At 51.2% G+C, this 14,239-nt stretch overlaps 1 protein-coding gene across 1 annotated transcript in view; it reads left to right on the top strand.

Annotated features, from left to right (window-relative positions):
• The first annotated feature begins 11,510 nt into the window (after positions 1 to 11,510).
• Positions 11,511 to 14,239, top strand: part of LOC115325131 (retinol dehydrogenase 11-like) — a 37,520-nt gene continuing 34,791 nt past the window's right edge. The window contains exons 1-2 of the mRNA XM_040217349.3: positions 11,511 to 11,691; positions 13,255 to 13,494. Coding sequence (XP_040073283.1) covers positions 11,511 to 11,691; positions 13,255 to 13,494 — 421 coding nt within the window. The remainder of the gene's footprint in view (positions 11,692 to 13,254; positions 13,495 to 14,239) is intronic.

Below are 14,239 nucleotides of genomic sequence, written 5' to 3'. Positions count from 1 at the left end.
AAGCAGAATGGCTCTGTTTTAAAAGTATTTTGCTTCGCCGCATTCATTAAAAAAACGTTTTGTTTTCTTTTTTTTTTTTTTTTTACATATGGGTTGGAGCGGCAGAGTGCGCGATGGGCTGGCTCCGAGCCTGCGCGATTGCTCGAGGGACCAAAATACTGTTGTCGGTGAATTATGCAGCGTAAGCCCTTCAGCAAAATTAATTTCACCTCGCCAGTCAGTTGCTTCCATTTTTGTGTTAAGCCTCTGAATTGTTTCAAGACGCTCTTGTCCCAGACGTTCGCCGTGATCAGCAACGTTATTCCGAGAGAACCGTAGCTTTAGTTCGTGTTTTTTTAAAGTCAGTCTCACTCTCAGACAAAGCACTCTACATGGATTTGCTCAATTGTATATAAATAGTAGTATTTCAATTACGGAAGCACTATTGGAACAAATTTTACAGTTTTGTTTTTTCATGTATTACACCTTTTTAGGTATTTGTACCCTGTCGTAGTGTCTATCTATACACTCATTTTCGTCACGATTACTACTACCAGACACAACGTAGTGCATATCGTTCGCATAAAGTCATTTGGTTGAATAACCAAATGACTTTATGAGGCATTCAAAGAATTTTATTCAAGGAAACTGGCCCATGTGTGCTGTTCAGTTCATTCTGCGGAGGAACTATGAGGATTGTAATTCTGCCCAGACAGTTAAGAACATTCTGAAATGTCGGGACTGCAGATGACAAATAGACAAATATACTCAGTGACAAAAATAAAACACGAACACGAGGGACCCTACATCCAGGACACTGACCAAAGTAATTGATCAGGTGTATGCCCGAAACTGGCACTTGGCAAAATTCGCAGTCTCGAGCCGGAAAAAATGCATATATATTGTTTTCTTTTCTTTTTAATTCAAATTCTTTTTTCTTTTTTAATCAGATGGATGTTTTGACTCTGATGGATGTTCTTACTCAATGGATGTTTTGACTCAGATGGATGTTTCGACTCTGATGGATAATCTGACTCGATGGATATTTTGATTCGATGGATGTTTAGGCTCGGATGGATGTTCTGACTCGATGGATGTTTTGACTCGATGGATGTTTCGACTCGGGTGGATGTCTTGACTCGTTGAATGTTCTGACTCTGGTGTCGCGTGACCTGTTGGATGTTTTGACTCGATGGATGTTCTGACCCAATGGATGTTCTGGCCATAAGCGCCGATGAGGGTGTATTAAGGATTCCGAGTCAGAACATCCAACGCGTCAGAACATCCATCGAGACAAAACACCCATTCGTGGATGTTTTGTCTCGGTGGATGTTCTGAATCGATGGATGTTTTGACTCGGATGGATGTTTTCGCTCAGATGGATGTTTCGACTCTGATGGATGTTCTGACTCGATGGATATCTTGACTCGATGGATGTTTAGGCTCGGATGGATGTTCTTACTCGATGGATGTTTTGACTCGATGGATGTTTCGACTCGGATGGATGTCTGGACTCGTTGGATGTTCTGACTCTGGTGTCACGTGACCTGTTGGGTGTTTTGACTTGGTGGATGTTCTGACCCAATGGATGTTCTGGCCATAAGCGTGTATTAAGTAGAGAGCATTTTGGCAGTCTGCGTAAGAGGTGTGGTCGGTTTGCCTTGCTGCATACCCGACCCGGAGGAATAACACGGAGCCAACGGTTTCAACAACAAGAAACTACATTTAATAAGACAAAGACAATCACAATACTAACATGATTACTTCAGCTCGGCGGAAATCGGCCGACTGCCCTCGCGCCACTCCTGTCTCGCCTAATATAGGCGAGCGGCACGACGCGCGCGTGGCCGGCTGCTTGCCGCCACCTTGCGGCCGAATGATGGCCGCGGTATTTGGGGTACCGGGCAACCGTGTGCCCCCACACTCTCCCCCCCTTAACAATCGGGCATGTCTATCACGATGTCGTCGGCGTCGAGGGGTGGGGTGCGCTGGCGCAGGAGGTCCGGCCGGCGGCACTGGATCAGCGCGATGGCTCGCTCTAGGTCGCGCTCGTTCAGCCTATTGATGCGGGCGATCCTGTCCGCGTCTGCCCTTTCCCCGTGCAGCTGGCCACGGATGTGGGCCGCTCTGGATATTTCTGGCACCCCACAGAGTGGGCAGTGGAGGCGCAACTCCTCGGCTGTATATATTAGGTGCCAGAAATATCGGCCGATTGCCCTCGCGCCGCTCCTGTCTCGCCTAATATAGGCGAGCGGCACGAGGCGCGCGTGGCCGGCTGCTTGCCGCCACCTTGCGGCCGAATGATGGCCGCGGTATTTTGGGTACCGGGCAACCGTGTGCCCCCACAGAGGAAGCGTGTTTTCCTACGTCACTTCGGTACAAATAGTGAGACGTGCTAATCGAAAAGCGCCGAGTAAGCGGGAACAAGGAAGTAGACAAGACGAAGTGCACTCTGAAATGTAGGTTTATCGCAACAAAGACGCTTTCTGGCTATTCGTTTAGAGTATAAAACTCTGTATGTTGTCAGGTGCATTGACGGGGCACTAACGCACTAGCTTTCCCCTTGCTATCGGATACATAATGCATCGTAAAATTCTAAGGTGGCTTTACTGCGTATCTCCCCAGAACTGTTGTTTGTGCTGATTCTGGTAGTGAGGTTCCTATCTTCTCTGATGATGATGTTTGATGCTGATGCTAGCTGCTTGATGTCAATTTTGAAGTCTCGCCTCTTGTCGAGGATGTCGAATAACGCATCACGGAGACTTGACGTCAACAAGAACAAATACGTTTACTAATTAAGAGCGAATATAAAAATTACGAGAGCAGAATTTTACAGAACACTCATCCTCGCCGGACACCGCATGAGTCTTCCGGCATGACCCGCTCCGGGAGCGTATATCTGGTCACTCCCTGGAGCCCGTACAAACACTTCCCTTTCCCCAGTCCTCCTCGGGTTTAACAACCCATGGCCGCAACTTGTTCCACCCAATCACAGTCCGATACCCTCCTATTGGGTGCAGTTGGCAACGCCCTCATAAGATAGATACGAGAGGTCACGCACCCCCCCCTCTGGGGCCGGAACGAGGACCCTTGGGTGATCACTGGTCTCTGAACACAGGGAGGGTCGCAGGAAGCGGGCCCGAACGGGCACCCTTTTCCACGTGTGGCGGCGTCGGTGTAGCCACCTGCCAAGGCGGTTCTCCAAAGAGAAGATGACGAAAGCCGACACGAGTCGGAAGCCGAAAGCAGTATCAGGAATCACGTATCTCCCCCCGGCCTGGCTCCCCTTGAGAAGCAAAGAGAGCCGCCAGGACGGAGAGACGCGGTGCAGGGAGGACCGGAAAGGCGAACATCGTCGGGTAAGAGAAAGAAGAAAGGGACCCTGACGAGTCGATCCCAGATGCTGTCCGTTCGGCACACGTGCAGGGTCTTTCCAAATGCACTGCCGCGGGCGCATAATGATCGGGACCCGACACCGCCGAAGAAAACCCCTCACCATCCACCCTTCTGAGCCAAAGCCGCCGTGTATACAAACAGAGAGCCTCCTTCGAGCATCGGCTTCAGGACACACGAAGCTCTTCAAATGGTGCGCCCTTTCGACCGCTGCCGCGCATTGCAACGATCTCACACGTCCCCTCCAAGAATGTGAGGTTAAAAACGCTAAAAACGACGGACAAGTAAAAAAAAAAAAACGTACAACACAGAGCGCTCTGTGTTGTACGTTTCTTTTACTTGTCCGTTGTTTTTAGCGCTTTTAACCTCACATTCATGGATCACCAACTACCCTAAGTGCATACGCTTCTACCCCTCCAAGACTGCGCCAGTACTTCTAGGGCTAATTAGCAGTACAAAAAAAAAAAAAAAAAAAGACAGGTCGCACGAAAAAAAAAGAGGGGAAAACAAGAACACAACAACGTACGACGTACACATAGAGAGACCACGTTAAGGTCTACCTTTGAAGGGCAGCTGCACCTCTTAAAAACAACCACGTGCCGCCTTCCTCCTCTGAGAAAAAATGACCTCCTTAGCAAGCACGTCAACTTTTCAACTATAGCGCATACAAATTAACGGAGTTAAGCAACATGTATGTATACGCACTAGTCACTACAAATAGCAAAACCGATGGAATGTAGTAGTAGGATCACTCTATACAAGGGGACAATGATAAACACGGCACCACCGCGAAACAATAGCACAGCGGACTCTCCTGCCTCCGAGGGGCATGACAAATACAGGCCGTCGGAGTATCCTCTCTTGCAGGATTGTCAAAGGGTTCACACATGAACACACCATCACACACCAGCCACTGGTAGGGCCCTCCGGCCGCTGCAACCCGCACACTCCATGACAGCACAGAATATTCTTTTGTTTCGCAAGTTGCAGGGTTATACGTTTTTACCCTCTAGGTGATCATGGCTCGACCGTCACCAGTCTGGAGAGCGCGTCCGCATCGGCATTCAGTTTGCCCTTCTTATGTACAAGCGTGACATTAAATTTTTGCAGCGCGAGAGCCCAACGCGTGAGGCGGGCGCTATGTAGGGTGCTGAGTGTCAAAAACCTAAGAGGATTGTGGTCAGTGACGAACTTGATCGATGCCGCGAATAGCCACGTCTCGAGCCGCTGTAGGGCCCAGATGATCGCGAACACCTCGCGCTCAATAGTAGCCGAACGGGTTTCAGCAGGGGTTAGTTTCTTGCTAAGGAAAGCAATCGGACGCTCTTTTCCGTTGTCACCTTCCTGAGCCAAGCACGCTTCGATCGCGAACTGTGAAGCGTCCGTAGCCAAAATGTACTCCTTTGATCAATGAGGGAGCATTATTGGGAGAGAAGACGTATTGAGAGCCATAATAAATCCGTAGCCGTTGTCAAGGTTGAGCAAGGAAAAAGGAACAAGGATACCTGTCTTGCGAAAAAAAACTGCAGATGGAGATGCCATTAGGACTAGCACTTCGAGTTTAGATGACTGAATCGGCAGAAACACAGAAGCAAACGCAGGAATTCTTGTGTCATCAGTTAGAAATAATTTGATCGTGTCGACAGCGCCATTTTCTTCAGGAAGCCGAATTTCAGCAAAGTCCACCTCTGCACGTTCACAGTCAATAAGGGCATTCGTTGCTTCCAAAAAGTCCCAGCCAAGAATCACGTCATGAGAGCAGGAGGAAAGCACCACAAATTCGACGCAGTAACATATATCTTGAATCACAGTGCGTGCTGTGCAGACCCCGGTAGCGACAATGTTTTGCTCACCAACAGCTCTAAATGGACGTCCAACAAAAGGGGTCGTGACTTTCCTCAATCGATTACAAAGGTCAGCCCGAATGACTGATACTGCAGCGCCGGTGTCAACTAATGCTTGAACATGCAAACCATTAATTACAATATCAATCATATTTCGTGCAATAGGGCGAGGACTTAAGGATGTAGAAGGATTCGCAGTTCTCGCCTCTGGAACTGCTCCTAGCAGTTTCCCTCTGGAGCGGGAGATCTCGTACGTGGGCGGAGAGGAGACAGCGAGCGTCGTCTGGGAGACGGAGATCTGCTTGGTCGTTGCTGCCGTTGGTAGTCAGAGTAATCTTGGAAAGCATCACTTCGACGACTACCAGCGAAGCCTGGTCGATAGTGAGATTGTGGTGGGGGACCATAACTTTCAGGGTACCGACGTCGACAAAACCGAGCGACATGTCCAACCAGACCACATGAAAAGCAAATTGGTCGATTCTCCGGGGTCCTCCATATGTCGGCTCTACGTCCTTGCCAACGAGGGGGAGGAAATGGTTGCTGGGGTTGGACGACAGGCATGGGGGGCGGACGCGCTACCATTTCGGCGTAAGTAGGCGCGAGCGGCATTGGCATGGTGGGCGGTATCACAGGGTTAGGGATAGCGGCTGTGACTTGCTCTTGAATAAGCGCTCTGATGGAAGGTGAGACGTAGGGCTCTGGGGAAGTGGCAGGCTTTCCTAGTTGGCGAGCCACCTCGTCGCGGACGATTTCCTGAATGAGATATCGAAGGTCACCCCATTTATCGGGAGGACAGTCCGCAGCGTTATTCAAGCTAGCTAGCTTGAATAACGTCTTTGCAGGCGCAAAGAGTGCAGGCGCCTGAGCAAACCGTGTTTTCACTTCTTCGAATGCCTCTTGGGCTTCCTTTGTCCATGGCAGCTTTCGCGGTACGCGCTTATTGGTGAGATCAGTCAGCGGCAGAACGAGACGAGAGTAGTCGGAGACGTAGTCGCGGTAATAGTTTGCTAGCTCCAGAAAACTCCGCAGCTCTCGCTTCGCCTGCGGCCTAGCGATGTCCTGGATTGCCTCTACCCGCTTCGGGTCCGGGCCATGTTTCCCCGACCCTTACAACATGCCCCAAGAAATATACTTCACTTCGAGCGAATTTACATTTCTGCACGTTAACGGTCAATCCAGCGGACGCCACTGCTGCCAAGAGGCGCTCCAGATGAATTACGTGTTCTTCTCACTTCCTCGAAAAGATCGCCACATCATCGACGTGGGCGCACGCATACTCAGCATGTGGTGCCAAGATCTAATTGATGATCCTCTGAAACGTAGAGGCTGAGTTTCGGAGCCCATACGGCATTACCTTCTACGAGTACTGACCTTGCGGTGTCACAAACGCTGTATAGTACTGCGCCTGCTCGTCTATCGGAATCTGCCAATATCCTCTAAGCATGTCGAGGATCGATATGAAGTTTGCTCCTGCAACTTCAAGCAGTAGATCACTCGCCCTGCTCATGGGGAAGGCATCTGGTTTGGTGATAGCGTTCAACTTTCGATAGTCTATGCACAGTCGCATACTTCCATCCTTCTTGGCAACACATACCACTGGATGCGCGTGACTACTTTCCACTGGATACACTAAGCCCCATTCTTCAAGCTCGTGCACCTGGCGTTCCACTTCTCGTCTGAACGTCATAGGAACCCGGTACGGGTACGCACGCTGAGGTTCGGACCCCTCTTGCAGTGTGATTTTATGCTTTCCAACGTTGCACATTCCCGGCCTTTCAGAAAATACGACGCGGTTTTTCTCTACCAATGCCTTCAGCTGATACTGCTGGGGTTCCGTCAAATGAGCGACCGTCGGAAGCTCACCGCTTTCCTCATTTCCCTTAGCAATCGGAAGGGTAGGAACGTCACCGAACGCTCGATCCTCCTCGAAGATCACGCCCACTACTGACACCCGAGAGTGATATGCCCTTAGGTTGTTTGCGTGGACAGTTCTACGGCTTCGATCCTCGAGCTCCACTTCATAGGAATACGGACGCAACCGCCGAACTATCGTGACCGGTCCGGTCCACTTTGGCCTCAACTTACCCTCTTTTTCTCTTTCCGACCACAAGACCTGGTCCCCATCACTGAACTGCTTATCCCTAGCCCGTAGGTTGTACCGGTTAGCATAGGCCTCCTGAGTCAGCGCACCTGTCTCCTTCGCACGTTCGGATGCACTCTCGAGGCGCTTTCGCAGCTGAGACAGATACGTTCCTGCTGAGACATTCAGCGAGTCTGGCACCGTCCACTCACCCGTCCATGTTTTCTGAAGTATAGCCAGTGGCCCGATCGGCACCCTACCGTACATCATCTCGAACGGTGTTTCACCGGTTGTAGCGTTGGGAACCTCGCGATACGCCCATAAGAGGTACGGTATGTACCTTCCCAGTCGCGCCCATGCTCCTGAACTACATGACTTAACATCACCTTGAATGTTGCGTTCCACCTCTCCACGAGTCCGTTGCTCTGAGGGTGGTCCGGTGTAGAGAACCGCGGCGTCGCTCCTATAGCCTTGCCATAAGCTCCTGAGTGAGTTTTGCCGTAAAGTTAGTTCCCTGGTCCGAGCAAACCGTCACAGGAACTCCCATTCTCGAGAAGATTTCTAAGAGAGCGTCACATGTTGCCTTCGCGGTCAGTGATCGAAGGCAGGCGACTTCGGGCCATCTCGTGCAGTAGTCCACGACACAGAGCGCATAGCGGTGACCCCTACCTGAAGGGGGTCGAGCGGGCCAATAATATCCATATTCACCATTTGGAAAGGCGCGTCCCGTCTCGTGAGCGGCGCAATAGGCACTCGGTCTGACTGTCGCGCGGGAGACCTCACTTGGCACGTGTGACAGCCTTGACATCGGCGGCCACGCCTGGCCAATAGAACGACTGCTTGATGCGCTGAAGTGTTTTACGCTCACCGAGATGCCCAGCCCATGCAGAATCGTGTGCCATTCAGAGCACCTCCTCACGTCGACCCTTAGGGATCACCAACTGGTTGCATGATCGACCGGCCATTGGTTCACAATGGTATAGAAGCTCGTCCATTACAACCATTCCATGCGTTCCCACGCGAGCTTGCTTCCAGGCCTCATCCAGTGTCGTGTCGCTCCCCTGACATCGCCTAAACTCATGCCTGGCAATCGGATTCGCCCCACTGCCAGTTTCTCGTTCCTCCGTCATTACAGTCAGCACTTCTGCTTCTAACGACTGCCTCGCCGATCTCCCCACCCTTCGCAACTGTTTCACTTGCCACTGATCCCATAGGCCGAGGCGCGGAGTCAGTGCACACTCGCTCGCTGCGAAGCTGCTCATAATCAGAAGGTGTGATCAAAGCGTCAACCCCCTCAACCAACCTCTCCGTAAGGGCGCATAACACCCCTTGACTTCCCGGTTGCAACGAGACATAAGGGCCCGCCGTGACGGCACTAAGTGGCTCATACGCAAGCTCCGCGGTCACCCGATCGCTGAACGCACTCGTTAGCTCACTCCTGGAGCCCGCGGCCTCATAGTCAAGGAGAATAGACTGTCGAATCACACTAATGTCGGCCCCGGAGTCCACGATTGCAGTAATATCCACATCGCCACTTTTTAGCGACACCGTGTGTCCGCCACTGCCCTCCTCTGATCTCGCCGTTCGGGGCTCAACCTCAAATTCTATTGCACTGGCCATAGCTGCCAACGTGCGATCCTTTTCCTCGTTACGTTTTCCCATTCGGTTGCTGGGGTTGGTGTTACGGGTAGGGCAATCTTTTGCGACATGACCCAGCTTGTTACAGCCGAAGCAGCGGCGCCCGAACGGTGCGGCTGACCGTCCGTCCTTGTCGCGTGCTTCTGTATTCGGCTTTTTTGTCGCAGCGCCCCTGTCTGTGGCCGAACCCCCCTTCGATCTCAGGCTTTTATCAAAGTCCTCTGAGAGCTGAGCAATCGCGCTCGGGGTCAGGAAGCCTCCCTTTTCCTTGAGTATGACGTGGGCTCTAGGGTCTGGTGCAAGACACTCCTTCATGCGGTCGCTAACCATCAGCTGTTGCAGCTCCTCCATGGTCTGTACCTTGGAGCTGTTCAGGTAGTATTGCAAGTAGTTCTCGAGCCTGACCGAAAACTGCTCCCACGTCTCCTTGCTACCCTTCCTAGAGCTCAGAAAGAGACGTCTGTATTCAGCCGCTGACAGCCGCAGACCCCCCAATACTTTGGATTTGAGCGTTCGATAGTCCTTGCGCTCTTCTGCGGAGAGCTTGGCAAGCATGCCCCGAGCCCTCTCACTCAACCGCGGCAAGACCATCCCCGCTCACCATTCGTTGGGCACACCATACGAGTCTATAGGGTCGCCTCAACATCCTCAAACCATCCGGGCACAAACGGCTCATGAGTAGGCATGGGGTCGAGGACGCCCTTCATTAGGCTGGCGTATTTCATCCTTCTATCTACCTCAGCACTCCCAAGTCCGCCTCTCCCATCCGTCACGGACACCGCGCTGGAATTTTGGAGGCGTTGAGTTTCTAACAGAAGCCTTTGCTTCTCCATTTCTGCCTCTGCGATTTGTAATTGCAATTGCATTAGTGACATCTTGTCTGCCACCGACATCTCCGAGCCACTACTGCTACTATCACCCTCAGCGTTGACCGCCGACGCACGACCTCCGTCCTCCCCGTTCATACCGCCTGGTTTGCCCTTGCCACTACGTAGATTATACCGATCTGTCATAGAGCGCGCAAGTCCCAGCAAACGAAAGGGCACCTACCAGTGAACGCGATGCGGTTCCGGTGCTCCTCCACCCAGGTCCGTATGAAGAGACGGTGCTTGTCTGTCGGACGCTGTTCGTGAATTCTTCGCGCCCAGTGTTCCGAGATCCCGGCTTCCAGCAGACGTCTCGATGTCACCAGCACTCCTCGATCAGCAGCCTTGCATACGCATCCTGCCGACTGCACCAGTGAGGTTCTTTTCTTCTCTGATGATGATGTTTGATGCTGATGCTAGCTGCTTGATGTCAATTTTGAAGCCTTGCCTCTTGTCGAGGATGTCGAATAACGCATCACGGAGACTTGACGTCAACAAGAACAAACACGTTTACTAATTAAGAGCGAATATAAAAATTACAAGAGTAGAATTTTACAGAACAGTCATCCTTGCCGGACACCGCATGAGTCTTCCGGCAAGACCCGCTCCGGGAGCGTATATCTGGTCACTCGAGCCCGTACAAACACTTCCCTTCTCCCAGTCCTCCTCGGGTTTAAAAACCCATGGCCGCAACTTGTTCCACCCAATCACAGTCCAATACCCCTCCTATTGGGTGCAGTTGGCAACGCCCTCATAACATACATACGAGAGGTCACGCACCCCCCCTCTGGGGCCGGAACGAGGACCCTTGGGTGATCACTGGTCTCTGAACACAGGGAGGGTCGCAGGAAGAGGGCCCGAACGGGCACCCTTTTCCACGTGTGGCGGCGTCGGTGTAGCCACCCGCCAAGGCGGTTCTCCAAAGAGAAGATGACGAAGCCGACACGAGTCAGAAGCCGAAAGCAGTATCAGGAATCACGTATCTCCCCCCGGCCTGGCTCCCCTTGAGAAGCAAAGAGAGCCGTCAGGACGGAAAGACGCGGTGCAGGGAGGACCGGAAAGGCGAACATCGTCGGGTAAGAGAAAGAAGAAAGGGACCCTGACGAGCCGATCCCAGATGCTGCCCGTTCGGCACACGTGCAGGGTCTTTCCAGGTGCACTGCCACGGGCGCTCAATGATCGGGACCCGACACCGCCGAAGAAAACCCCTCACCATCCACCCTTCTGAGCCAAAGCCGCCGTGTATGCAAACAGAGAGCCGCCTTCGAGCAGCGGCTTCAGGACGCACCAAGCTCTTCAAATGGTGCGCCCTTTCGACCGCTGGCGCGCATTGCAACGACCTCACACTGGTCACAAAGACACCTATCCCAGTGCACTGCCCGATTACTGGGCGGGGAGTGTTTTACTGACTACGCATATTATCTCGCTACCATGCCTGGCCATGCATGTTATCTTGCTCGCTCGTTATCTCGTTATCAGCGGCCCATGCAATGTTCTTGGCGGAATGTCAAAAATGGCTAGCGTCGATATGGAGCGCGGTCGACGGTGCGAAATAGCGAAGTGTCCCACGAACAGCTGTCGCTGTAATAAAATATGAAGTCTCTCTGCATCCGAGCAGCGTACGTAACCAATTAGATGGCTGATTGGTCGACCAAATCCGGTACTTTTGACCTTCTCGGAATCGTTTGTTTTGTTTTACAGCAAACGAAGATGACAAATTTCCTAGTGCAAATCCTCGGAGTCACGCTGTCCCTGGCCACCAGCAAGATAGTTCTTCTCGTGGCTGTCGGTCTACTTTGCCTGAAACTCTACCTGGTTCACAGTAAGGGCGTCTGCAGGTCCACACAGACGCTAGAGGGCAAGACGGTCATCGTAACGGGAGGCAACGCGGGTGCGTAAACCCTCTTTTTATTACATATAACGTGTGTAGCGTTACAACCGCTAATAAAAAAAGAACGGCAGGACGTGTGTTTCGAAAGCTTGACCTCAGCACGCGCTCCGTGCCTTCCGCCGGGCTTGAACTGCGCGCCCGAAACGCCGAAGCCTTTCTCGAATGCAGCAAGCTTGCGCTAGAGGCGGGACGACTGAATCTTCTTCCTGCCGTTTTCTTATTTTCAGTAATTACAGTAATTAAAAAAAAAAATCGTCAAGAAGGTGGCGCGCGGAACTGTACAAATATATCTCACACTAAATTTAGCTAACTTATGCCATAGCTTCCTCTATACTGACGAAGCCTGGCAGATCGCCACGAGAAGCGGCCGCCGAACTTGAACAGGTAGAGCGGCAGACAACGGATGAGAGGAGAGCCACGTGACAGGCGCCCCGCTGCGGCGAGACGCCGAAGCACACCTCTACCGACTGATAGAATGTCCGCTCATGCTCATCGCGTTCCTCGCGCTACCGCTTCTTTTCTCGTCGGGTTTGAAAACCATGTTTCGTGTCCTCGCTGCTGCAAAAGCTGTGCGCTGACGTCGAGGTTCCCCGAGAAATGCTCTGTGCTACCAGATCCTCGCGCTCCAAATCTGCGACCGGGCACTCTGTGGCTCCGTCGTCGAACTGCCAGGCTTTGTGAGTATAGAGAAGGTTATGCTTGTACCCTCCCGCTAAATTTAGCAGAAGCGTTTTCCTGATATATTTAACCCGAGCTTGGGAGTCACACTAGGTTTCGCTCAGTTTAACAGACTAATGTCTTGCCGCTAAATTTGGCGGGAAATCCTGAATTTCGGTATATTGCCAGGCCAATTAAAATTACCCGCTAAATTTAGTGGGCGAAACGCTTTCCGCTATAATTAGCTGGTAATTTTAGTAATTGTAGGATCACACGCACATTTAGGTTTAATCCCTTAATTTAGCAGTATTTAGCAGGACCCGCTAGCTCAGAAGAGCTCACAGGTTTACACACACGCCCAGAGGAGCTCAATACGCGCGTTACATTCTCTGCCACCTGATTTTATCACTAGTCATAACTCTTTAGCTACACTTATTTTTGTTTTCTTACCGTCAGTGGCCACTTACGAAACGCAGAGCATGCGACAGCTTGTAACAGAGCCTGTGATAACTTGTGACTGAGCCTGTGACAGCCTGTGGCAGTCAAAGCCTGTGGCCACTTAAAAAAAAAAAATCGCATAAGTCAATGACGGTTCGGGCTTCTTGGTTGAGGATTCGTTTTTCGGAGATCATAACAGATGATGCCACAACCCTAAATGGGTTTTGGGGCGCTGATCAGATCATCCGGACACGCCACGCTGGACATTTCTTAAAGGCCGACGACCAGACTCGAGATTCCGCAAGCCAGAAGATTCTCCTTACTATGGGGAGGAAAAAACAGCCGACGGTGGACGGGGCAGAAGGTTGGAGAGGAGGAAGCGGAGGAAAAGCGGAAAACGCGAACTGGTCGTCGGTCTTAAAGCTGTCAGTGAAAACAGAAGACTTAGAAGACTCGTGTAACCCTCAGGGATTGGGAAGGAAACGGCCAAAGAGCTGGCGCGGAGGAAAGCGCGGGTCATCCTGGCCTGTCGGAACCTGGAAAAGGCCAACAAGACGATGCAGGAGATCTTCGAGGAGACTCAGCAGAAGGTAGTCATCAAGCGCCTCGACCTGGCCTCCCTCAGGTCGGTCCGGGAGTTTGCCGACGACATCCTCAAGACGGAGTCTAGGCTAGACGTCCTGGTCAACAATGCCGGCCTCATTAACGGTGAGCTTCACCATAAAACGAGCCACATGTACAACTTACGCAGCCTGAGAGTCTCCTCGTGCTCACACAAAAATTGTAAAAAAACAAAAAAAAACAATTACGAGTCAGTATTTGTAATTATTCTTACCATGGGGTCCTGATCGTTTGATGCCCATACACAGTGCCTTGTCCCGCGAAATGGTAGAAGTAATATATTTTTAAAGTACGGACAAAAAAGTGGAAGCAACAAACGATGTTATATAGTAGTTAAAAAAAAAGAAAAACGTATCGAATTAACTTTGTTTTTCATTCTTACCATATCCTTTTAAATTGTTAAAAAATACTTACTGAAAATGGCACAAGCCTACGCAATAGGTTAAACGCTCAAGCTTTGAAGCAACATCTTCATGTCTTGGGATATGCATAAAAAGTTCGCTCCGCGCTTGCCGCATGTCCTTTCTGTGCGTGCAAAGTGCAGACAACTAGGATACTACTTGGAGGGCACTGAGGGACGACCTTCGCCCTGCCTCGGGACCTTGAGTTTTTTGTACTTGCTTCTATGTTTAGAGTGTCAAGAAAGGTTCGAACGAATAACATAATAACTAGGCGAGTTTCTTCAGAAACATTTACTTCATCTGTTGGCGGGAATTTAACCAACGTACTTTGTACTTTGACGTTCTACCCCTGCGTTACCGGAGCGGCTTAGAAAAGTATTATTTATGCTTCAAAATATCTGCACTCATGTGGCCACGAAACACGACACATG

This window comes from Ixodes scapularis, unplaced genomic scaffold (assembly GCF_016920785.2).
Source record: "Ixodes scapularis isolate PalLabHiFi unplaced genomic scaffold, ASM1692078v2 PGA_scaffold5__190_contigs__length_132052651, whole genome shotgun sequence".
Lineage (NCBI taxonomy): Eukaryota > Metazoa > Arthropoda > Arachnida > Ixodida > Ixodidae > Ixodes > Ixodes scapularis.
The sequence above is the reverse complement of the archived record's forward strand: the minus strand, read 5'-3'. Positions and strand labels throughout refer to the sequence as shown.